The sequence below is a fragment of the Rhea pennata genome, chromosome Z (genome assembly GCF_028389875.1).
Source record: "Rhea pennata isolate bPtePen1 chromosome Z, bPtePen1.pri, whole genome shotgun sequence".
Lineage (NCBI taxonomy): Eukaryota > Metazoa > Chordata > Aves > Rheiformes > Rheidae > Rhea > Rhea pennata.
The window spans coordinates 55,046,839-55,071,109 of NC_084702.1; the positions used below are offsets into that span (position 1 = coordinate 55,046,839).

Here is a 24,271-nt window from a genome sequence, read left to right on the forward strand (position 1 = left end):
TTTGTAACGTGTTTAGATATCTACTAAAGGAATAAGCTGAAAAAAAAAGTTGTGCTTTCTCAAAACAGTCTGTGTTTTGCTAGTTGTGTTACTGGTTTGGTCTGATTTTGGAGCCTATAGAGGCAGGCAGAGGGTATTTAGAAGTTTCTTGCCCTTGGTGGTTGTTGCTGTCTCAGATGTCCATTGCTACCCCTGGAGAGGAGGCTAAAGCAGATGAGGAAATGCTCGTGCAGTCCCTCCTGTCAGGAGAACTGTGGAGAGAGCAGCCTCCAGCTGATGAGCAGTGACAGGTAATTGGGATCACTAACAGGTTCTGTAGTCAGATCTAGGGGGAGTCTTCTGTCCGTGGCCAGTGCCTCAGATCTGGAAGTGACTTTTGTAGATAGAACCTTATATTTCATTGCAAGTAGTGGAATATAGTGCCCTGCGGGCATAAGTGGTTTTGGATATGGGACATCTATGCTTTTGGAAACTGTATCTGCTAAATAATAATTTAAAAGATTGTTGTTCTAGGACTTAACTAAGCCACCTACGTTTGTAAAATGATCCATGGGGTTGAGTAGAAAGTGAGCGTTCTAAAGTCTAGCAAATTAGTAACGTGTATTTTGGAAAAAACAGAAGTAGTTCACAGTGTTGTTTAAATCAGGTTGGCTTCTGATGCTCAATAATCTGCAGCTCAGTTCTGAAGACTTTTTAAAACTCTGATTTGATGCTGTTTTCCTTGAAATCAGTATTTTATTTTCAGCTGGAAGGTGAATAGAGGTAAACTGCTTAAAGCTCGGAAAAGTCAACCCAAAACTTAAATAGTTTATGCAAATAATAAATTACTTATCTTGAATACGGAATATGTATATCATAGTCTAGCATATCTCATAGGTACTCTTTTTCTTTTTGCCATTGACTAAAGCATTTCTTCAGATACTGTTTTGTAATTCTGCGTTAATCATTGAACACACAAACTGCATTGGTATTTGAGCAGTAGTTCTTATGCAACATAGAAGTAAACTTTGATCATCCATGAATAATCCAGCCTTATTAGAACTTTAAGCTAACTACTTTATTACCTTGAACAAACGCAACAGAACATTTTTAGCTAGCTATTGTTATTGTAAACATGCTTTTCTTTTCTTTTCTTTTTTTTTTTTAATTTCCTCATTTTCATCGGTGTGTCTTCAGGTATTTTAAAATATAGTCTTGCACATTTCTGCATTGGTTTTGTTTTGAATCTGTAGCAGTGCAAGCCTTTGGAATAATATTTAAATTATCTGTTAATAAAGGAAAGCAGTGTTAGATCGGTTTTGAGGTTTAGTGAATCTACTTGCTCATGACAAAAACACGGCTGTAGAGACGACACCTACCCTTTTGAGCTGAACTTTTAAATCAGTGTTGCTCCCTTTTTAATTCTCCATGCTACTCCACAGCACTGTTTCTCCTAGCTTTGCCAAACTGCAAGTTGTTGAAAGTTGACTAACCTTGTGTTTGCTGCTTCTGTTGTTATCTACTGCAACAAGCAAACAGTCAAGTTCAGGGAATACCAGTGGGAAACTGCTGTCTTCACAGCAGCCAGGAGATCTTGGGGTGAGAGAGAAAATAAACTGAGGCAGATGATGCTTCAAATATATAGTCACTCACTAGATTCAAGTTGATACACAGTAGAAATATCAAACAGGATCTCAGGACTGTATTGTCCTCTCTGATTCAGTGGAAAGTTGGTTATGTTGGATCTTTCCATTATTAAATATTAAAAGTGAGAAGATAAAAGTATTTGGAAGGAACAGAGAAGAGTAGGTTTGATTAAATAACTTTATTTTGAAAGAAATGAAAAGCAGAAATCTGTGGAGAGGAAACACAAATGGAATAAGACAGGAGAAGAAAAAGAGAAGGAAGTTAAACCATGACAGGAAAGAAGTTAAAGGAATAAGCAAGGTTATACAAAGTAGGGCTCTAAGGGAAGAAATAAGTTATTTTTTGACTTAAGAAATGGGAAGTGTCATGGCTGACAGTTTGAATGAAGTACATGTGATATGTGCCTGGGTGTTTTTCTTTCAATTGTAAGTGGTGTGATTTCAGCCTAGCAGAGCAGTTACTTTGCATGATGGCTAGTGGGCATCATGCGGAAGATACTGAGTAAGTTTTTGAAATCTAGATTTGTATTGGAATTTGTATCATTTCACTGCTGCTCCTAGTTTCAATCTTTCCCTTTTCCTTCAGCTACACTAAAAGAGCACGATAGGAGCTCGTCCTCACCTACCATTGATTTGCCTGGGTGTAGAGTGTCTCAGTCTTTGCTTGGACACCACACAGAGTCTGGGTCTAGAAGCCCATCATCACCAGAATTTGCCACTAGCACCTGGTGCAAGTCTGGTGGTACGGCAGCACCATCAGGGAGTACCAATACTTTGTCCTCTGTTTCATGGTCTCAGAGTCAGTGGATTTCTTTTGCTGATGAACTTCTTACAATTAGACACACAAACGCAGACAAGAAGGAGCCCCAGAGATTGCATTTAAAACCTGAAAATGCCTGCCTTGCCTCTTCTGCTTTGCTTGGGAATTGTTCCAACAGCTGTGCTTCTGAGGATCAGAGGGACCTTTTCAGTAATGCTATATGCCATGAAAAATTATTCATTGAAGAAACTGGCACTGCTGCTGAAATTTCTTCCACATCATCTTCAGCGCTACTGGACTATAGTTTAGTGTCTTCTTGTGTTCATACAAATAAGGGTATGGCAAGCATGCATTGTGTACTGCTCTTTGCTAATAACTGACTCTAAAAAGCAAGCTTTGGTGATTTTTTTCTCTTCCTTATTATTGCTCACCTGATGTTAAAATTAACTCATCTTTCCATTTATACTATACTAAACTGCTTATTAGCACTGGCTTTTTTGGAAGTTAGGACATTGAAATGAATATTCAGCTTGAAAGAAGAAGGAAAATTCAAATTACTTGACTGAAGGCATTGCTTTTTCTTAACAATATGGAGCTTTGCTTTTCTAGAAATAGAGTATATTTTTGTGGGATGTCAGAGCAGTGAGAGAGCTTAAGGATTAAATTATCAAATATGCAAAAATAATTGCATTCTTAGATGGCTTTGTGCAGATATTTTCAGATTAAATACAATGAAATAATTTTGATTAAAAACTGTACATTTTAACATCCAGTATTTTGAAATGTAGATGATGCTATGGTCATGCCACAAACCAATAAAGCAAAGGAAAAGTACTTCTGGGCAAGCATGCCATGATTCTTGCTAAATACCAGTGATGCTGCAGCATACTCCACCCAGTGTGTAGCATGCACTGTCTGCCTTGGGCCTAACAGGATGGATTTTAAAGGAATGGCTGATATTTCAGAACTAGATTTATTTTTGGCATTAATGTTTGCAACTGAAAGGTGGGATGTGGTCAGTACCGGCCAAATTTATTTCTTCCCAAGTCAGTGATAAAACTCCCTTACTTTAGTGAGAGCAGAGTTATGTCGAACGGCTGAGAAAATTCTGTACTTAATAGTTACAATTAAAATAACTTTGATTTTATTAAAAAAAATCCAACATAACCTGAGGGAGATATGCTGTACCATATAGTCAGGTATTAGGGTTTAAGTCTATATTTAAGTTAGTTTTAGATCTGGCGTACTCATTGGATGGCATCTAACATTTATTTTGAAGTGCAGTTCTATTCAGAAAAGTGACTATGTAAAAGTGGCATCTTTGTACTGCTGCTCGCCTTGCTGTCTGTTGGTTGTTTCTATTAGGTTTAGAGGGATGTGGGGCAGTCTTTTTTTTTGTTTGTTTTTAAACACTTTTACCTCTGATAGCTTGGGTAAGAGATAATAAGGAGTTACTGTGTTCAATCAACAGAATCGTTTCTTGAAATCTGTTAATATTGCTGCGTACCTATTCAAGGCAACAGGATTTCAGAGAGCACAATTTGATGTAAACAGAGTTGTGCCGTTGTCAGCCAGGACCAAATATAGTCCACTGAATTTTCCATTTATGGTGAGACATGAAAGATTGTCCTACGTTCTGAATCCGTATGGTTTATTCAGAAAAGGGAGCTGAGGTAAAGCTGTCTTTTTACATACAAACCTCTGAGGACAGTTCATACAAAATCATTTGAGAGTGCCAAGAAAGCCCGTGATGCCACTTTTAGAGTCACTTTTCAGGGTATCATAGGGCCCCATTTTAAAACAATTTTGATTTAGTGGTGAATCTTACAAAATGGGGCTTGTAAAATAGGAGCTTTAATAGAAGCACAACTTCTAATGATTCTGTTCAAGTAAGTATATATTTATGTTCAGTGAGACTTTTCTAATGTTGATTTTCTTAAATTTGCTTTCTTTCAGCAAGGCCTACAACTCCTCTTTCTGTAGGCACGATTGTACCCCCTCCAAGGCCTGCTTCAAGACCAAAGTTGGCTACAGCGAAACTTAGTGGAATTAATGAAATAGTATGTATTAATTTTAATTCTCCACTGTAACTCAATTTTAGATACACCATTCACTTACCCTGTTACAGAGGTGTCACTTTACAGCCATATTCAAGAAATGGCATACCTAGATTTTCAATGTGGCAGAACAGGCAGGGAAGTTGTTCAAGACTGAGAGTTGCCTTTGTTGTATGTCACCTCACTGTCCAGTTCCCACAATCTGTATAAAAGGCAGATAAGATACTTAGTGGTAAGTGTGATAGAAACAAAATAAAAAAATAATTACCTAACCAAAATTGATGAATCTTGAAAAATTTAAATTAATACCCTAACAGTTAAGTGAATCATAAAATTCAAAAGATGTAGGGTGACTTATGAAATTCTCTAGTCCAACTTTCTGCTCAAAGAAGGGCAGAATTGCTTCAGATTGCTCAGATACATGCTGAGTTTTGAAAATCTACAGAGGGAAATCTCACAGCCTCTTTGGACAACCTGCCACAGTGCTTAACCATGCACATGATGAGGATTTTTTCATTATGTTCAACGGAGATTTCCTTTGCTATAGCTTCCCTGAGAAAAGCCTGACTACTTCTTCTCTGGAGCTCCCTTTCAGGTAGTGGAAGGCTGCTGGTAGATCCCTCCTGAGGCTTCTCATCTGTACGCTGAACAATCCCAGGTGTCTCCACCTCTGCCCATCTCTCATGTTCCAGCCTCCGGCTATCTTAGTTGTCCTCTGCCAGCCTCGCTTGCAGTTTGTTAGTAGCTCTCCTTTACCTGTGTCAAACCGCGTTTGCTGCTCACACACACAGGGCTGTAGGCTTAAGTTCAGTTCGTGTGACGTAGCTCAGTCTTTGCAGACTTTACAGAATCAAACATACTAGACTCGAAAAAAGAAAAATCTGCGAAGTCGTGGAACTGATTTCCAGGGAAAATGTACATTCCCTGGTTTACATACTAGAATAGATAAAGCACTAGATGAAATATGCAACAAAAATACTGTGGTAATTATTGGGGAATTAAATTAAGTATTTTATATATATAGTCTTTTTTCAATCCTCTTAAAATCACTTTCTGCCTAATACTCTTGTGATCTCGTGTTAAGCCTAGGCCATTCAGCCCTCCACTGACCTCTAGCTCAAGTCCACCACCTGCAGCTCCCTTGGCACGTGCGGAGAGCATTTCCTCAATATCTTCATCCGCTTCCCTAAGTGCAGCAAACACACCTACGGTTGGTAAGTTATATAAATCATTTTAACTTACTTCTGAAAGGGCGGATTTATCGTGGTGGATTTATCACCACGAGCTTCCACCTGCTAGGACAAACATGCTCTTGGAGTAGGTTGTTCCATTTGTGAGTCTAGTCTAGGTACTGCAAGCATCCCTTGGAATACCTGCTTCTAAGTGACCCTAAGAGACAGGACAGCGCAAATTTGATTATTGATCTAATTATAACATATTCTTTAGTGAAATGTTTTCCAAATTGAAATATTGTATGAGTTCATATTTGGTGTGCCATATATCTATTCTTCAAGCATAACGTTATCATGTATTTTTCTGGAAGATGTTATTGTATAGGTTTAGAAATATTTTTGGATGCTAGTAAGTTTGAGTGAATATACTTGGTTACAAAAATGAGTTATTTTTATACTATTTTTGTTTGTTATTCTGTTATTGCTGTTTCCAAAAAATAAAACTGATAAATCTTTTTCTTCAATAGAGATGTATATGAACTAAATAGAGGTTAGTAAAAGCAAAAACATGGAAGAGATGAAGATGAAAAGCAAGTCAATTTTCATTTGCTGCCACTGATTTCAGAATGTTTCAGAAATGTATTTACAGAATCAGAACTTTAAACCTTTCAGTTTTAGTAACCACTGTTGGCTGTATCAAATGTCAGGGAGACTTTTTAACTTGTTTCTGTAGCAGACCTGAAGGAAGCGCAATGCTTTGTTCTTGAACACTCATACCACCTCAGTCCCACGTTAGAACAGACTAAGTTAACAGTCAGTTACCTGGAAACACAGTGCTGATGCCGTGCCCAGGCCCGGCGCCTCGGGAAGCGGCCGCGCGGCCCCCGCAGGCAGTGGTGCGTTGACAGCTGCTGCTGCGCTGTGCCGGCCCGAGCTGCCGCAGTGCTGGCGCAGCTCTGGATCAGCCCGTTTCCCAAATGCTGAGAAGCAGCAGCTCATGCATCAAGATAACTGATTTTTGGGTGCACTCAGCTTCAGTCCTTCCACGCTCCTTTCCTCAGCTCTCAGCACTGGTGACCAGAAGCTGGTGGCAGTCGCATTAGCAGCGCTGGCTCTGTCTGTCTGTCTGCGTGTGCGTGCGTGCGTGCATACGCGTGCGCGAGACCTGCAGAGGAGCCCGGCGGCTGTGGCGGCGGCCGTCCTAGGCCGGGGCGGGGGAGAGGCTGGGGGAGGGAGGGGGCGATGGAGCTGTGCCCCGCGCGCTTAGTGCCGCGGCCTGGCGCAAACAGGCACAGCCAGGTTCTCGGCAGCGATCGCCTGAGTTAGTCCTGGAAAGCTGGGGAGGGCAGTGCAGATGCACCATGACTTGGGGGTGCGGATCTACATACCCTGCGCTATTGTCTGTACTCTTTGGGGCTTTTTTGCACAATCAATTAGTTCTGAGTAACAGTGAGTTGACTATAATTACCTTGTTCCAAGGGAACTTGTAGACTTGTATAACTGTATATCTTAGAACATCTATTTCTTTATTCTTTACTCTTATTTTCATTGGCACAATATTTTTATATATATTAAGTTGCTTAACATCTATTATTGCTTGAAATATTTTGTTTTCTTGCAATGTTTTGTTTCATTTAAACACAATAGAGGATGATCTTTTGATTGGAACACTTCCTACAGTTGAAAAGCTTTGTGAGACATCACCAGGTATCGTACTAGAAGCAGACTTACATGTTAACTAATCACCCTAATGCACTACACCTAATAAATTTGTATTTTTTTTTTTTTTTTGACACAAGTTATTCCAGCTATTTCTGGTGTCTGACAGATATAAGTAGCTTTAAAGCTCTACTACTTAACAAGTCGTATGTGTTGCTGTAATCATCAAAAGTTGATATAACCACTCTTACACAACATAATCTTCCATCTGTCCCACCAAACAAGGTGAAACTTGGTCTTGTGTCCTCAGTTTTTTATCACTTCTTTCAAGAAAAGGGGAATATATTGAGGTTACTGTGACAGTCCTTATTCTCACAAGACAAGTAGGTAAAAACTTTGGTGTATTTGCATCTAATAGAAAGCTTAATTGAAGATACCGACAGTATTTTTTGGATTTTTTATTTTCAGCACAGCAGGTTTGCTATTATTAAAAATACCTGAATCTTTGCTCTTAAACTGAACTATTTGATCAGATTTGTTCAGTTAATCTTGCTGCCTTATTTGCCTTTGATATGACCAATAAGAATTTTATTCTGCAGTTTTGCTACCTCTTCAAAAGTGTCGGTGCCACTATTTCTGGTGCTTGTGCCATCAACTGTGTGTCAGCACAGCTGCCAGGCGGCTGCCTGCGGTCAGGGCTGGGGCGGGAGGGAACCGAAGGAAGCTTTGCCGGCGCTGACGGCTCCGTCCTACAGCTGGGCTCTAGCCGCGGACGGAGCGAGTCCCTCTCCGCGCGGCCTGGTGACGTCCCGCCCCCCCAGAACGCGCAGCAGGAACGCAGCGCCCTGCCGCAGCGTACTGCTGCTCTGCATCATTCCGCTTGTATTTTCAGCAGCAAGACACCAGAATGATGACCTCCAGGGTTAGCTTAAACGCGGTTACGTTTGTTTCGAGTTGTTGGTTTTTAGAACACTTAAGATCTTTACGAAACATAAAGGGCAAGGAAGAGTGCAGGCAGGCCAAGTAAGAGAAGCCGTCTCATTTGTAGTGCCTGGGATGCATCTCGCAGAAATGCTTATAGATGCATGTTTGTTTTGGTGTTCCCAAAGGAACGTGAAAAGATTTATTCATGTGAATTTCACTCTTCAGGTAGCCAAGAAATCGGTATATGTCTCTTACGAATAGCAGTATAATATAGATTAGCGTTACTCTGCATGGTTTTCAAAAATCAATATAAATTTATCTACAAGAATATAGTCAGAACAAAGATTTAAAAATAATTTTAACTCTGTAAAAGATCGCCTCCTATCTGCTCTGCAGTTGTTCGTGGCCCCTTAGTAAACTAGGGGGAAGAGACAACGAAATACTCGGGCAACTGTGGTGCCACCAGCATGGTTTGCATGCGTGCTTTCACTTTGGAGCCGAGTACTTCTGCAGTTCAGTACTTCACTAAACAGAATTTTTTGAACAGGTCTGATTGTTATTAACTCATGATTTTATCACATCTCTTGTTTTTTGAAATCCTGATTTCTGGATTTCTAAGATACTGAGAATCTCAGTTTTTATTGCTAGCTTTCAGGGCAAGAGGAAGACTTTGGAAACGTGACCCATGTGTACTCTGAAAAAACGTATAAAAGTTACCTACTGTTCATACTTAAAGTCAGTGTTTTGTAGTCAGTGTTGCAGTACTTCTTTCATCCAAGGTTTTCTGGCTTTGAGCACTTGTGACCAGAGCAGTCCTGTGGACCTAAGAGAACCTAAATGTGATACTAACGGATTTTTTTGGTGGTGCTGAGAAGTATTCAGAACATTTTACTGCCTTAGGCAAGAAAAGAGGAGGGAGACTAAGGTATAATAGTAGCAGAATGAGATCAGCTCCCTTCTTTTTACCCTCCTTTGTTACTTCTTCCACTTACCCCTGATTTTAAGTGTTTTCTATTAGACACTGAAAAACAAGGTCTCAACTTCCTCTATGCTTCTGAAAGAGCTTAGAAGAGGGTACAGCTACTATTTTAAAGTAACTAGGAATAGTTTGGCACTGGCAATATTTTATGGGAGCATTTTGTTTCTCCTGTATGGTACAAAGGAATGATTTTTCTCATTTTGCTCATGGAGAGATTCTGCTTCCTTTGGGGTAAGTATACTACATGACACAGGCCAGGGCAGCAGCAGGACCAGAAGTTAGTATAATGCTCTTCACTATGCTGCTCTGCTAATAAAAAAAAAGAAAAATGTCCCATGACTTGCCAGTTTTGTCAACTGTACACACATACTTCAAAAAGCCTTAACGTGAGGTCAGGAATAATCTGAAGCTTTGAACTGCAGCTCTACTGTGTACACGCAGACTCCTCTGAGATATACGCAGAATCTTTCCTAGGTAAACATTAGAAAACTTTGTGAAATATTTTTCCAACAATTTGTGCTTGGACATTTTAATCTTTGTTGTTGGCTGAAATAGTTAAAAGAATGCTCAGTAGTTCACTCAGGTGGAGTAATATTAATGTATTTGCATTTAAGTTCATACATACCATAATCGAATTCTTGGTGTTTCCCTGATCATTTTATCATAAGTTTGTCCATACAATAAGCATACAGTAGGGATTTTTTTACTTTTTTAAGTAATACAGTTAATGTCTAATTTTCTTTGGATCTGTTGACTTCGGTTTTGTGAGTGGCCATTTTAATGCAGTGTTCCTCTATCTCGTATGTATTTCCCTGTGTCTGTCTGTTTACAAAATGTCATACTGATGGTCCTGTTTTCTTAGGCTGCTGAGCAGTGTTTTCATGCTGTGATTGTACTGTACTATATTTTTCTACATGCTTTTCAAATAATGCTTCAGATTCTATTTGATGGTAGTAACCCTGTGAAAATGACAGATATAGTGAACCATTTTGAAATCTATTGCTAAGCTTTTTTAAAAATTAAACCTATAAACTGTATGTATTCTAGGTGTTTCACGTGGTCCCAGCCCTGTCAGCCTTGGAAACCAGGACACCTTGCCTGTTGCAGTAGCCCTTACTGAATCTGTTAACGCCTACTTTAAAGGAGCAGATCCTACAAAGTTAGTTAAATAGTGAATTGTTTTGAATGTAACAAATTACAATAAGAAAATACACTGTTTATACTTAAAATATTTTGTGGAGAAATATACATACATTAGAGGAGGGGTTCACATTCTCTCCTCCCCCCCCCCCATCCAAGTGACAGCAATAGCTCATAGCTCTTTACTGGCCTCCATACCACTAGGAGTTAGTATATCCCTGCTGTACAAGAGTAGAGTCAATTTGTAGGGATAAACTGATGAAAATGAGAAGGGGTTTTACCATTGTTCAGGTAGGTGCTATTTGTGCATTCAGGCATCTGAAAGCACCTCATTCATCCTCTCTCCCATCCCTTGCTATGCAGATTAGGCCTTGCCTAAGCATAGCTGTGCCATGCTTTCAAAGCCTGAAAAATACCCACCAGAACTACTGTATGCTTAACCAACTAGACTTTTTTTCTTTGCATATAATTTCATCCGACTTCCAAGTTGGAAGTGATAGTACATTGTCATAGTGCCATAATACCCTCATTTAAAGTTAATTTTGTGTTATAAATTCAGCTCAGATTCTGAAAGTACAGTGATTTGGTTTAAAATTAGGCAGTTAATGCCTTGCAATAAAACTGATGTCCTCATTCTCTTCTAGATGTATTGTGAAGATCACTGGTGATATGACAGTATCATTCCCAAGTGGAATTATTAAAGTCTTCACCAGCAACCCATCTCCAGCTGTATTGTGCTTCAGAGTAAAAAACACAAGCAAACTAGAGCAGATTCTTCCAAATGCACAACTTGTATACAGGTTTTGTATTTTTTATATAATTATAAACCACATGAGCTGTAAAATGTGAATTGTTGTATACTTAAATCAGAATTCTCTGCATACTTCTCAAATTGCTTATATATAACTATTAACTTGATTCCATGAACTTTTTTTTTAGCTCAGTTTCTCTTCACTACCACTTTTAAAAATCTCAGTGATGACTGGACTTGAAACTAGTACTGAATATAACAGGAGACATAAAAATAGTTTGCAGTGTAGCAGTGTTTTTTACATGCATTTCATAAACGAAATGGTTTTATAAACAACTTGTTTAAATCATTTTTTCTAATCAAACACACTATAGGAACAAACAACTAACTACAGATACAGAGAAAAACTAGATGTCAAAACTAGGACACTCTTACACTGTCATACAGATTTCTTTATATGGGAGTAATGACAGAAAGATAAAATGATGAAATAGCAGCCTTAAGTGGAAGACAAGTACTATCAGTTAGCCCTAATCTTATTTGCCCCTTACTAGTGTATTTTTTAATGATTCTCATTTTTACAGTAGATCAGATCCATTGTGTAACTATATATCTCAAGTGTAGAGCAGCATGCTTTAGAGAATTCTTAAGAAACAAAGATATAGCTTTGAGAGAGTAGCTGTTTAAATTGCAACATTTGGACACATTCTCAAAAAAAATAAAAATAAACATTTTTATAAAAAATTGTAATTATTAGCAAAGATAATAACTGAGCAGGTTCTATTGCATTTAGAGGCGAAATCATTTGAAAACCAGTTAAACTTCTAAGTAAGTGCTGCATTTCTAAAATACTGAAATAACTGAGCCATATGCATCTGTTCTATATTTAATTTCATTTTGATCATTCATATTTAATGTTTTAGCATGCAAAATTATTTATCACTTTTTGACATAAGAGTCTATAACTGAAACATTAGCAGAGCCTTATTTGTGTGAATTATACTGAAAAAGTTTACTGTGGAAAAACATGGAAATGTCTAGTATTCTTGTCCGAGTGTTTGTAATGTTTCATTTTTAATTAATGAAATGCATTTAATTAATTACATGCATGTAATGGATATTTAAGTAGTTAAACCCATGTGGTAATAATCTGACTTTTCTTCAAGTACTGCAAAGGCTATCGTTTGCTTAGCATTCCTAGGGATGAAAGGTTTTAATGACAGTGATACGTGTGGAGATAACAGAAATCCTGTTTTGGATTGAACTTGGATACAGAGCAGCAGGAGGATTTTACTGTTAGTTTCATTTATTTAAGTTGTGGAAACCCCCTTAGTTGTAAGTGTTCATGTATGTATTTTACTACAAATGGAGATAGCATGAATCACAGCATAGTACCGAGAAGCAAACTCTTAATCAAATTGCACAGGCTACTGGTATACGAGTCACTGTTCTAGGGCGTTCAGCCACTGAGAGCGGAATTACTGTGCCGGGTGCTAGTCGTCAGCTCCCCTCTGCGCGCACACTCTGCAGGCCGCCTTAGGGATGCAGGTCTTCACTGTATCCACAGGTGTTCGGTGAAATTCTCTGACTCTTGCTTTGACTTGAACTTTGTTTCTGAATCAGTTTTCTTAAAAGCTTCACCCTTACAATAAGCCTGATTTAACCAGTGCTGAAAATATTCTCAATCTGCAAAACATCCTTTTGTGCTCCAATAGCTCAAAACTAAGATTCTTCATGTGCACTCTTAAATACATACAGAAATTATATGATAAATTGTAATTAAAATTGAATGTATCTATCACTAATTTGAGATACAGTTGTTTATAATAATTTGAAAATTGTTTTCAGCTGAAAAAAATGCAGAAAGTTTAGACTTTACAAATATATGAAAGTATGGAAACACATGTACAGCACAAATCTTAATTCAGTGCATTAACAATGTTCTGCCATAACCAAAACTGATTATGATTTTACAACTTATCCCAAATTGGATAATACTCCTTTTTGAAGACTTCTTTCATCCTCTCTTCCCACACATCTTCATGACACCTGCTTGTATTCAAGATTTGTTTTATTGAATGTAAAATCCAATAACGCATAATCCAATAAACACATCTGGTGATGCAAATTATCCCTGGAAGAAGCTGACTGTTTTATGACCTGGAAGGAAATTTCTACCAGATACAATAAGCAGTTGATTTGCTTTAATATTTAGGCAGGTATAGTTATGTGTTTTAGAGTATTAGAACAAATTCCTGTTTGTAGTAGTAAAGAATTGGAAAAGATCTAGTATTAACTTTAGATAGCCAAAATAATGAAACTCAATGTTGCAATCTGCTTCTTTTCTTTTTCCATGTAGTGATCAATCACAAAGTGACTCCAGTACTAAGGATTTCTGGATGAACATGCAAGCTATTACTGTCTACCTCAAGAAATTATCAGAGCAGAATCCATCTGCATCCTATTATAATGTGGATGTTTTAAAGTATCAGGTAAATACTTTTTTCCCTTTGGAATTTTTAAGAACTCTGATAAATTTCATTTCTATACGCAAATTATAAAAATTATTCTTTACTTGCTAGCGTGAAGATGAACTGTCATCCTGCAGCCAGGTGATTCTGGGTATGCCACTGCTTCCAAGCCGCAGGGTGTGCCCAGGCTTTGTGTATATTCCTGTTGTGCTTTCTCATCACCCCCTTAGAGTCATGACTTGTTTCAGCTTGCTCACACTTCACTCCAGTTCACCTGTGCAAGCTTCTAACATTGCTTCTTTAAGTATTTGTTAGCAAAGTGAAGCTTTACACTGAATAAAGGCATTTATTATTTGAGTTTTTCATTATGTAGTTTTTGAGGAAAAGATAGACTGACCCCAAAGGGAGGATAGGGATTTGCTAGGCCTGCTTTGAGATGGTTGAACTTATGAATCCAGTACTGTAAATCAAAAAGCAAAAAAACCTAGACACTGCCATCGCAGTTTTCTACATCCTCCCCATACAGCATAAAATTCTGGCATACTGCATATATAAAAAGAGTATTATGTACATGGAGAATTCCTGAGGAAGGTGGAAGGAACAGAGGACATTTCCTTGGATTGCAGAAATAAATACTGTGAGAGAATTAGATTTATTTGAAAATTTTAATGGTGAGGGAGAATGAGGCACAAGCATGCAGAAGCTCTGGCAGATGGAAGAGGTTCTGGCCTGGCAAGGAAGGGAGCCCTGGGCTGCAGGTTCCTCAGACAGATTAGCAGGATTGTAGAGGTGCAGGAGGCAGTAGCATGAGTTCAGCTACAGAAGCAGCAGCACACAACCCTACTGCAACAGGAAAATAATTTCATTTAACAGATAAGAATTGTTTTGCTAGCTTCCTAGATGATGATAGGTATTGCCCTCTGCTGTTTGCTGTTTGAGCAGTTGAGTTGCTATGGCACACAACAGCTAAGTATAAAGTCATTTTGCCCCAGCAATGTTTCTGTGTGAAGCAGAACATAAGACAAAAACAAAGATATTTTGATTTATGAAAGCCAGGACAGGAAGGAGCCTCATAGGCCAGAGGAAGGTTAAAATTTTTAAATTTAAATTTAAAAAGAAAAAAAGCAGGAATTACTTTAACCTATAGCATTTTTTAGAATTCTGAGATTAAAGGCTCAGAAGCCAATTGTTCTCTTGATCTTGTGTCAGTATGTAGGATATACTCGTTACCATTATTTCATAATTCTGCCCAAAAGTAGAGACATTTTAATTAAAGCTGCTTTCAATGGTTTGCTCTTTTACAGGTATCTTCAAATGGCATCCAGTCCACTCCACTGAATCTTGCAACTTACTGGAAATGTAATGCTAGCACTACTGATGTGAGAGTGGATTATAAATACAACCCCGAGTCCATGACTGTGCCTAGTATGCTGTCTAATGTACAGGTTGTGGTACCAGTAGATGGAGGAGTAACAAACATGCAATCACTTCCACCTGCAAAATGGTATTATCAATACTTCTATTTTTATTACTTCAAACTCACGTTAGTGTATTTATTAGGGTTGTAGACAGCCTGAGAAATCTCACTAGAAGGAAGTGCAAGTATTTTTTCTCTCCTGATTAAATACATAGTATCAGATGTTTGGGACATTGTTTTGGTCCAAAACAGATCACATACAGTTGGTTCATATAAACTAAAATAAGTCTACATGTGTACATTCCAACTTGTATAGCACAGCCCTTACGAAGCTTTCAAGGTTTGTTTTCTTTGGGCCAACAGACAGATATTTTTAATAACATAACTTGAAATCAAAATCTCTTAACAGTTAAAAAAAATTTGTGTGTGTGTATTGTCAGAAAAAGCAGAAATGCACTTCTTAAAAACACTTCTTGATTTTTTAACTTAAATACCAGCTTCTAATTGAACTTGTTTTATAAGAAAACTGAGTAACTGAAGAGCTTTTCATAAATCAGGTAGCATTGGCACATGATTCAAGAGTCATGCTGCCTGTCTGACTTTGCTCCCTGCCACCACTCTAAGCCTGCAGGCCACTTAAAGCAGCACTTGAAAGTGCGATGCAGGGAGGTACAGCCAGGAGTCTCACACGGAGGAGAGCAATCAACGTTGCTCTCCCTCATGCCACCTTCCCGAAGATGCAACCTTCAGCCTGTTTCCAGGGTGCTGGTGCATCTGTACCCTGGGAGACCACACAGGTTTTTGAGTTGTGGAGCACTAACTTAGGCTTAGACAGTGTTAGCTGTATAAAGAGGCGGTGAGTAAATCTGAGCTCTACTCTAAGCTCAGGGGCAATGCAGACAAACCCTTATGTTCTTGTTTACTTTGTTTAGTTTTCCATATATTAGTTAAAATTTTTATAAAAAGTTTTAAAATTGTTTAGAAGAAGTTTTAAAATGGTTAAGTTAAAATGATAAAGTATTTTTATAAACCTCCATTTAGATATGTAATTATACGTAGATGGTGTACCTTACAAGGTACTGCTGTAAATCTAGGGAATTAATATTCTAAAAATTGGTACGTAAAACTAACCTAGCTTTCTCTTACAGGAATGCAGACCAGATGAAAGCTTATTGGAAAATATCTAGCATTTCAGAGAAGTCTGAGAATGGGGGCAAGTTTCATTTTTTGTTTTTTTCTTGTACAGAAAGATGGTAACAGTAAAAATGTAAATCATTTTAGCCAACACTGTCTCGTGTCTGCTGACACATCCCATGCTTTATCCTGTTTGCCAGTTCACCATCTTCTCTGTGAAATTCCTCCTTAGAGATTCCATTCACAGTGAAACATGAAAAAAAATACAATTATATATTATAATTATTAATTATAAAAGGAGAAATAGTTAAATTACTTGAAAGCTGTTAGGTAGCTGTAAAATAGGACTTAGATCAGTTAAGGAAATTATTGCATTAATGCCATTTGGAAGTAAGCAGTTTTCAGAGAGAAATACATTTAATACCTATTTTTCCACACAGTCTGACAATTGAGATGATAGAGAGGTGAGCAGAAGAACTGTATAAAAAAAAAGTCCAAAAACTCTGCTGAGATAGGCTTAGCAGTAGATGATGCTTGACCAACGTTTTGAGGGTCTTTGTTTTGACCATACAGTACTCCCCAAAAATAGATCTGTGTACATTTGCCCAGGTGGTAATTCTTAGCATTTTCTATGGTACCAATAGTTACCCTCTGCACAGTTGCCCTTCTCTGAGGTCCAGTTGATGTCATAGCCCTTATAGCCTTAGCAATTGCAACCGTTTTTCTAAAGTAGAAAAGCAGGGCTAAAAAGGAGGCGCCTTATCCAGAAATCCTCAGTGGAAAAAAGGGCTTGTGGTGTAAGGCAAAGGCCTTTAGCCCTGTTATGACTTCCGCGAAAGAAGTTACCTAAGCACAAGCTTGTTTGTAAATATGATGGGCTTCGTATAGGAACCACAAGCCCGTAAAAACCTCTTCCAATGCTGAAAGCCCCTGCCAGCACCCCCATGACAAAGCCCGGAGAACCGCTGGGCAAGTAAGGAAAAGGGGCAGAGTGTTGCTTAGCCGTTTCAACAAAATCACGGGGAATCTGATCTGACAAATTACTGCTGTGGTGTGTGGTATGTTTTACCAGTCACTGACCTCACAGTTCTTTGCCTTCTGTCTTCCATTATCACTGCGCAGGGACATCCTTTTCTTTTTTCTTTTTCCAAAGTGGAGCGTCTTTTAAAATATATACACACTAAAACATGAATGCAGCAGATGAAGAGTTGCTGCACACCTGCACAGAGCTGCATAAACTAGCCTGCAATGATGCAGATCACATCTCATGTGCAAGCAAACTTGTACATATCCCACTGCTTCTGCTGTATTCCCTTCTCCTCTTGATATCTTTTACTCCATTTTCTTTGAGCATATTTAGTAATCAAGAACCCAACATTTAGAGGAAGTAATAGTCTTAACGCTTGTGGAAGAAAAGGGACAAGTTATAGAAACACTGTTAATATAAAGATAAAAGTCCTGAAGTCCTCTCTATTTTAGTCTACATGGTGGTAAAATGTTTTTCTTATGGTCAATGAACTATGTGAGCTGTCATTGAAGTCTAAGATAAAACACAGAACCAATATGCTTACAGTGCAAAAGAAAAAGTTCCAATTTACTCAGACTGATAGACCTAGTGGAAGAAATGAAATTGATCTTAAGCCAAATTTATCAAGAAGCTATTGCATAGAGCATTTGAACCCATTAATTCCTGCATTTTCCCCAATAACATTTCAGTTACTAAACTTCCTAGTCATTTAATAGTTCCTATCAACTGCTCATAGCAAGTTGTTTTAAGGAAGTACAAATACTTGACTTTCACTACTCCATTAGCAATTTTTTACATCTCGTATTTTCTGCATCCCTTATAGTGCAAGAATAAAACAATTGCTTAGAACTACAACAGGGGAGCAATGATGATTTTTTTTTTTAATTTAGATTTTTACCTTCATTTAATTACAGCAGGGTGTTCTAAGTAATTTTGAACTGTTGCTACTTTATGATGGTGCTGAAGTGAACTTTGCCAGTTTATAAAAGACAACTAAAGGTTATGGAAAAATGTATTTAATTAGGCATGTCTTTATCGGAAAGATAAGAATATTTCTACTGAGTGCATTACCAGTTAGATGCATTTCTTTCAGTGGAGCTGGTTTTGTTTATGTAGATTCATCTACAGATCATAACATTTAAACACTCTGATGTGCTTTGAGATCCACTAATAAAAAGTGCAACCTAAGAGATAAATGTTGTTAAACACTTACAGACCAGCAAGCATAAACTATAATTATAGGGACTAGTCAAGTATTTCATGTAATAAAATGAGAGACTACCAGGCTGTCTGGTATACATATTCTTCTATGAGTATAATTTTGTAGAAATGGGTACTTCTTCCTAATTTTCCTAAGTCTTTGGCAGAATATCAGAAAAAAAAAAAACTGTGTTCTCATTTCTTACAGAAATTTATGCAGGCTTGCCTGTTGCAGCAGATATTAAAGACACCACATTATTTACTACTTACTACTAAAACTTTGGGAGACTGTCTTGCAAAACAAGCAGCCTTTCAGTTTTGTTGTTTTTATAGGTTCTGGATCCCTCAGGGCAAAATTTGAACTTTCAGAAGGACCCAGTAAACCAGCAACACTTGCAGTGCAATTCATCAGTGAAGGAAGCACCCTTTCAGGAGTTGATGTGGAGCTAGCAGGCACCGGCTATCGGCTTTCCCTACTCAAGAAGAGATTTGCCACTGGTAAGACACTGTCATGCTTATATTCACATTAATATGATTTATTCTATAGCAGTAGATTTTTAAATATGAAAATGTTAAATAAGTGATACATAAATAGTGAAATACTCTTCCTTAAAAATATAGCTGATGAAACTGTTCCCAGGAAAATACTGACAAAAACTGGTTTATCTACTGACTGTAAAAAAAAAAAAAAAAAAAAAAAAAAAAAACTTCTGTTTTTCAGGACGGTATATGGCAGACTGCTGATGAACCTGTGAAAGTCATTGGATCAAAGGAGTGCAAGTAGTTCACTCTGCCCTCTCTACTTTTCAAACACTATTTTAACATGCATTAATTTTTAATTTTTTTTTTTTTTTTTTACTTTAAGGCTGACTACAGAACAGAAATTGCACTTTTAAAAGTCATTTTGCAAACTTTTTATTACTTTATAATAGCACTGAAGTGAACTTCAACACTGTCTGTAAATTATCAACTGCAATATTTGGGAAAATTTGTTAAAATTTTAGTAAATTTATATAGATGAAATCAAAATAGTAATCATTAGTTCTAATGAAAGTATGAAATTGTATGTTATACTGTAAACATTAAACCTAAAAATGTAGAAGAGCAAGCAAAAAATATTTGAGCTTTCCGTAATACTCATTTTCAAATTCTTTAATTGCCAGTGTTTAAAGAAAACAAAGACAAAGTCTCACACAATTCTTCCATCTACTCAATGTGCCATAAAACTGGTTGAGTTAGAGATGTATATAAAAAAAAAAAAAAAAACTTGATGCCCATGTATCATATATTAGTAACATGTAAGTTGTTTTACATAAGGTTTTTTTTCCCTAAGTGCAATGTGTTACAAAATTGCAAAAGTCAGAAGAGATTTACTTCTGCAGTTAGCAAACGTTAGGGGCGTTGTGATTGTTTGAATTAATGCTGTAGATTTAATTTATTTTTATATGAATTGCATAACATTTGTGCCTTTAAAACAAACAAACAAAAAAAAAAAAAAGACGTGCCTATCCAATTTGTTATTCATGTGCCTCACTTCCTTTTTCAAAGTTAGGCTCTTCCATAAAGAAAGCATGGTGTTTGTATAATACATACAACTTCTATAAAAATTCCTTTGACTGGGATTTGGAAGGGAAATTTATGATAACTGGAGATTGTTTCATAAGCAGTTTAAAAAATGGAATTACTTCCTCATGGGGTAATTGCAATAAATGCAGCCACAGTAAAGGGAGATGCATCATACAAGACTTTGAAACTTCAGTATAGTAACTTTAATGTCACCAAAGATGAGAATCCTGAAAAATTATAGAAGAATAATAATAGCAAACTTTTAAAGGCAAACAGCATTTCCCTTCACTTTGACTGTCTTTTCAGCTTAAGGGCTTTTTAGGGTTGTGTGATGTGAATGTAAATGTAGTACGCTCGGGGGAATAGCATTTTAGAAAAGTATTTTTTGGCAGCAGGATGACAAGTACTGCCACTTGTATTAATTTAAATTTTACCTATAACCATCAATTTTATTATTTGTATTGTCATGTCTGCTCTCCACAGCCTAAGCACAAGGAAGTGACACATTGGTAACATTTTCTTAAAGCAAGTCACTAATTTAGAAAATCTTTTATGTATTTGTACTATTATTGTTTTCTCAATGCAGAAATCAAAAGTATTGGGACAAAACAATTTAACAACTGTAAATGGGAATTCTATATTACCATTCTGAGTAGCAGTATCTATTTCAAATTCTCTATTAAAACAACTAATTCATAGAAAACCAGTAATGAATCAGGCTGTTGAAGCTTTACAAAAAAAAAAAAAAAAAAAAAAAAAAAAAAAAAAAAAAGAAGCTTTGTAGAGGCTAGGTAAATTCTAATGTATACTATACACTTTGGCAGATGAGATTTCCATTGTTAGCACTAAGCACGTGCTGTACTGTAGATCTGATTGGAAGAGTATGTACGGCTCTTTAATTTGCTAATCCTTTTGAATGGTGAAAATAACATTTCTAACTCATATAAAATGGTACAGTCTTTACTGGAATCTTAATTGTAATCTGCTTTGCAATCAAACTGTTTAACATGACAATGTTTTATTACCGAAAACACCCAAAACTATATTATTGTTTCTAATCAAGTATTACTTTCATTTCTAAGTTAAATGAAGTAGTTATGTTTCAGCACTTTTAAACTAGCCTTCATTCAGGTGATTAAACATACATTTGCATTGGGTGCAGGTTACAATTTTGAAGCCATACAAGTTTATATAAACTTTTTGTAAAGAAATTCAAAAACAATGTAAAAAGTACATGTAGCTATCTGATGGAAAAAACCTATGTAGCAAGCTGGTTCTTGCTTGTGTATACAGCAATATCCTTTATAGCTGCCTCCTCTTAAGAAAATTAATTTGTAAACACAACTCTAAAGGATCTGAATTTTTATGGATTGTTACTACGTCAGACTGTAAATTAGAACATACAAGTTTATCTTACAAAATTGTAAATACTTCTGATTTTTCGTAAAATGTAAATTTTAAAGAATTTTGCACCCATAATAAACATGTAATATATAATTTAAATACTGACCTATATTGCTTATATTTGAAATCAGTGCCACAGAACTTCCAGGCAATACGATAATAGAACAAAAATGTCCCTGTATTGAATATTTTCAAAGTGCTAATTGATTTGCAAGTGATAAGTGGTGGTAGAGATAACATAAACATATATTTTAAAAGTACCACATAAGATCAGTGGGAAGATGATTTCTGCAAAGACTTGCAACTTTGCTAAATTGGTATGCCTAACTAATAACTTAAATTAGGCAAAACTGCAGATTTGTTTATCTGAAAAATCTTAACTTTGTAGACATTAGCTAGCATCTAGCTGCTTTCTCTAAATTTCATAATGCTGTGAAATGCTATATATTCCCTAACTTTCTAAGCATATCTGTTTTACACACAGGAAAAATCATTAGCAAGATTAAAGTAACTCTTTCTTATTCCTTATGTTCCATCAGTCCAAAAAGAACAATTACTTAAGTGCTATTTTCACAGTCTATGCCAGAAGCATCTGCCTAGAATTTTCCTTCCAAGCTGCAAGCACAGAAACAAAATACATACTGAACCAGTTTGCTTCCCCCTTAATCCCACAGACTCTACAGTTTAATAAGCTGTAACTTATTAAACTGACTTTCTCAGCTGGCTGAGCATCATTTTAGTACCATTCCTGTCATGCTGGAAAGTATAGTCCAAGGCTTTAATTCTTGTCTTCTACTGTAAGGCAAGAATGCAGAACCTGGGCACTTCCTAGAGTCCCCCTAGCCCAGGACTCTACCTCACCAATGGCAGAAGAAGAGACCCTGCAAGGAGAGCTCACCACTCACTGCAGTCCATTTTCCCTCCCATCACTCAGCATCCTTGGTTATTGGTTGGGGATATCCAGATAGGGCTCTGCTCAAGCCTTCTAGTACTCATTTAATTTAGTGCTTGCTGTGCATATTTTGGCCATACTCACTCAGAGATCACAGCTTGGGCACCTGAATTGTGCTTGACCTTTATTTTAAGCCAGTGCCCATGCACTACTTGCAACTATTATAAACTGGATTCATACCGCTCCAGCAGGTCTGTCATTATCTGAATAGATTATCAGTTAGCTTTTCAGGGATAATCAACTACCACTACCACTGCCAAACAATACTTACGTCAGATATTTGAAGGAGCTAAAATATTTGATTATCAACTCCAACAGCGTGGGAGTAACAAATGTGGTGGGTTTCGTCATCTGACTAGAAAGAAAGTCTTGCATCGTGGCCAAGAAGCATTACATTTCAGGTCTTGCATGTCTGAGAGGTGTAAGATAGGCATCTTAATATCTGTGTACTTTTTGTTTTCTTGGAACTGCTTAGATAATTGGTTTCCATTTCAGTTGTCATGGAAGGGCAATTTTACTTTAGAGCATGCAAGGAAAAAGGTAACTCAGGAATCTTCCAAGGATAGACTAAGCCAAAAACAAGATACTGAACCAGCAAATAAGCATATTAAACTGTGTGGTGCTCTTTTGACTGCACTGATTACCAGGTCTCTTAATTGAAAACTTGATGTTTATCCTCAACTCTTTGCATGTTGTTACACTATTGACTATTTCTTCTCAAACTCAATTTGACCTTCATGTTTACTGACATGTTCATTAACTTCTCCCTTAGTTAATTCAATACCAATAGAAACCACACACTTTCTTAAAAAAAAAAAAAAAAAAAAAACTTAGAAACACAAAAGGCCTCTTGTGAGTTAATACACACAATACACAAATTCTGCATTTTCCTTCTCTACTCTCACTTCATTTTGAATCCATGCATATTTGTTTCTTTAGACTTTTAAATCTGAGACGGCTATTTTAATAATCTAAAACATTTTTATTTGCCATTGTCTCAGTTTGCGTTTCTTGTAAAAAGCTGTGTATTCTATGACTCAAACTTTTTTTTTCATTCCTAAAACATGTTTATTTAAAAAACAGGTCAATAATAACAAGTTCCCTCCCACACCTGTAACTCAGGACAACTTTACCATACAAATTGTCATTAAATGTCGTCCTCTTAGTACCCCCTCACTCTCCCTTTGAATCCACCTTCCAGAAAACCTGACTCAGGGAAAGGAGCACTTCTGTTGCTGAAAGTTAGCAGTGGCAATGTGTTTGGTGATGACTCTCATAGTCTTCTGGTCTGTTCTTTCTTCACCATGGTTAAATGAAGTAGCACATTTCTACAATAGTTGCTGATTTGCCTCCTGCCTTTTTATTAGATACACTCCCTGTATATAATATCTACAGCTTCCACAGCCTCCCATTCCCCAATGCTGTCCTTGCTAGGGTGTATGACTAGTCATCACTAATACAGAGTTATTAAACATTCACTTGTTAGTGCTGCTAACAAAAACATTGCATTCAGGCAAGATGCATGAACACTTTAAAGCAAGCTGTTAGATACCGTCTGTTTGTGCTGTGCCTAGGGCTCTATTCCTCTAGAGCCTGAAAGGGCTCTGGATTTTGAGAGAGTCCAAACAGGTACAACAGCCAGACCCTGACTAAGCACCACAGCTTGTTCATGAATGCATGTTTCTCTTCTGCATGTCAGAATCCCTCAGCCTCTGTGAACCAGTCCCCCCTCATGCTTCTGAGCAGTTTCTGCACTCAAGACCACACACACTAAGTACTTGCGTTTCTCCTTCACAGGACAGTCATGTTCTGTGATCTGCCATCTTCACAGTTAGTCCCTAAAGTCACACTAGCCTATTCCCATCTATGGGCCAACTGCTGCTGCAGCTTGTCTCCTGATGAAATCACATTTTAGTGTTCTCAGTCACTCAACAGGCTGACTATCCACTTCTAGTGGAGAAAACAAAATGTGATAACTCAAGTGACAGAATGAATTTGGTTTCATTTAAGATTCCACATGCAGAAGATTCTCT

At 37.2% G+C, this 24,271-nt stretch overlaps 1 protein-coding gene and 1 long non-coding RNA gene across 5 annotated transcripts in view; one reads left to right on the forward strand and one right to left on the reverse strand.

Moving 5' to 3' along the window:
- The window catches only part of FCHO2 (FCH and mu domain containing endocytic adaptor 2), an 85,609-nt gene extending 64,246 nt beyond the window's left edge, over nt 1–21,363 (forward strand). For 2 of the 4 annotated variants that reach the window (XM_062600420.1, XM_062600421.1), the window contains exons 18-27: nt 2,212–2,721; nt 4,342–4,445; nt 5,527–5,656; nt 10,224–10,335; nt 10,961–11,116; nt 13,427–13,559; nt 14,843–15,042; nt 16,104–16,168; nt 18,650–18,814; nt 19,038–21,363. In XM_062600420.1, coding sequence (XP_062456404.1) covers nt 2,212–2,721; nt 4,342–4,445; nt 5,527–5,656; nt 10,224–10,335; nt 10,961–11,116; nt 13,427–13,559; nt 14,843–15,042; nt 16,104–16,168; nt 18,650–18,814; nt 19,038–19,060 — 1,598 coding nt within the window. In that variant the 3' untranslated portion in view covers nt 19,061–21,363. The remainder of the gene's footprint in view (nt 1–2,211; nt 2,722–4,341; nt 4,446–5,526; nt 5,657–10,223; nt 10,336–10,960; nt 11,117–13,426; nt 13,560–14,842; nt 15,043–16,103; nt 16,169–18,649; nt 18,815–19,037) is intronic. The other 2 variants (XM_062600422.1, XM_062600423.1) reach the window with 1 other exon arrangement.
- LOC134153888 (uncharacterized) overlaps nt 14,190–24,271 on the reverse strand; it is a 48,127-nt gene continuing 38,045 nt past the window's right edge. Inside the window, exon 3 of the long non-coding RNA XR_009961267.1 lies at nt 14,190–14,381. This is a non-coding gene — a long non-coding RNA (uncharacterized LOC134153888). The remainder of the gene's footprint in view (nt 14,382–24,271) is intronic.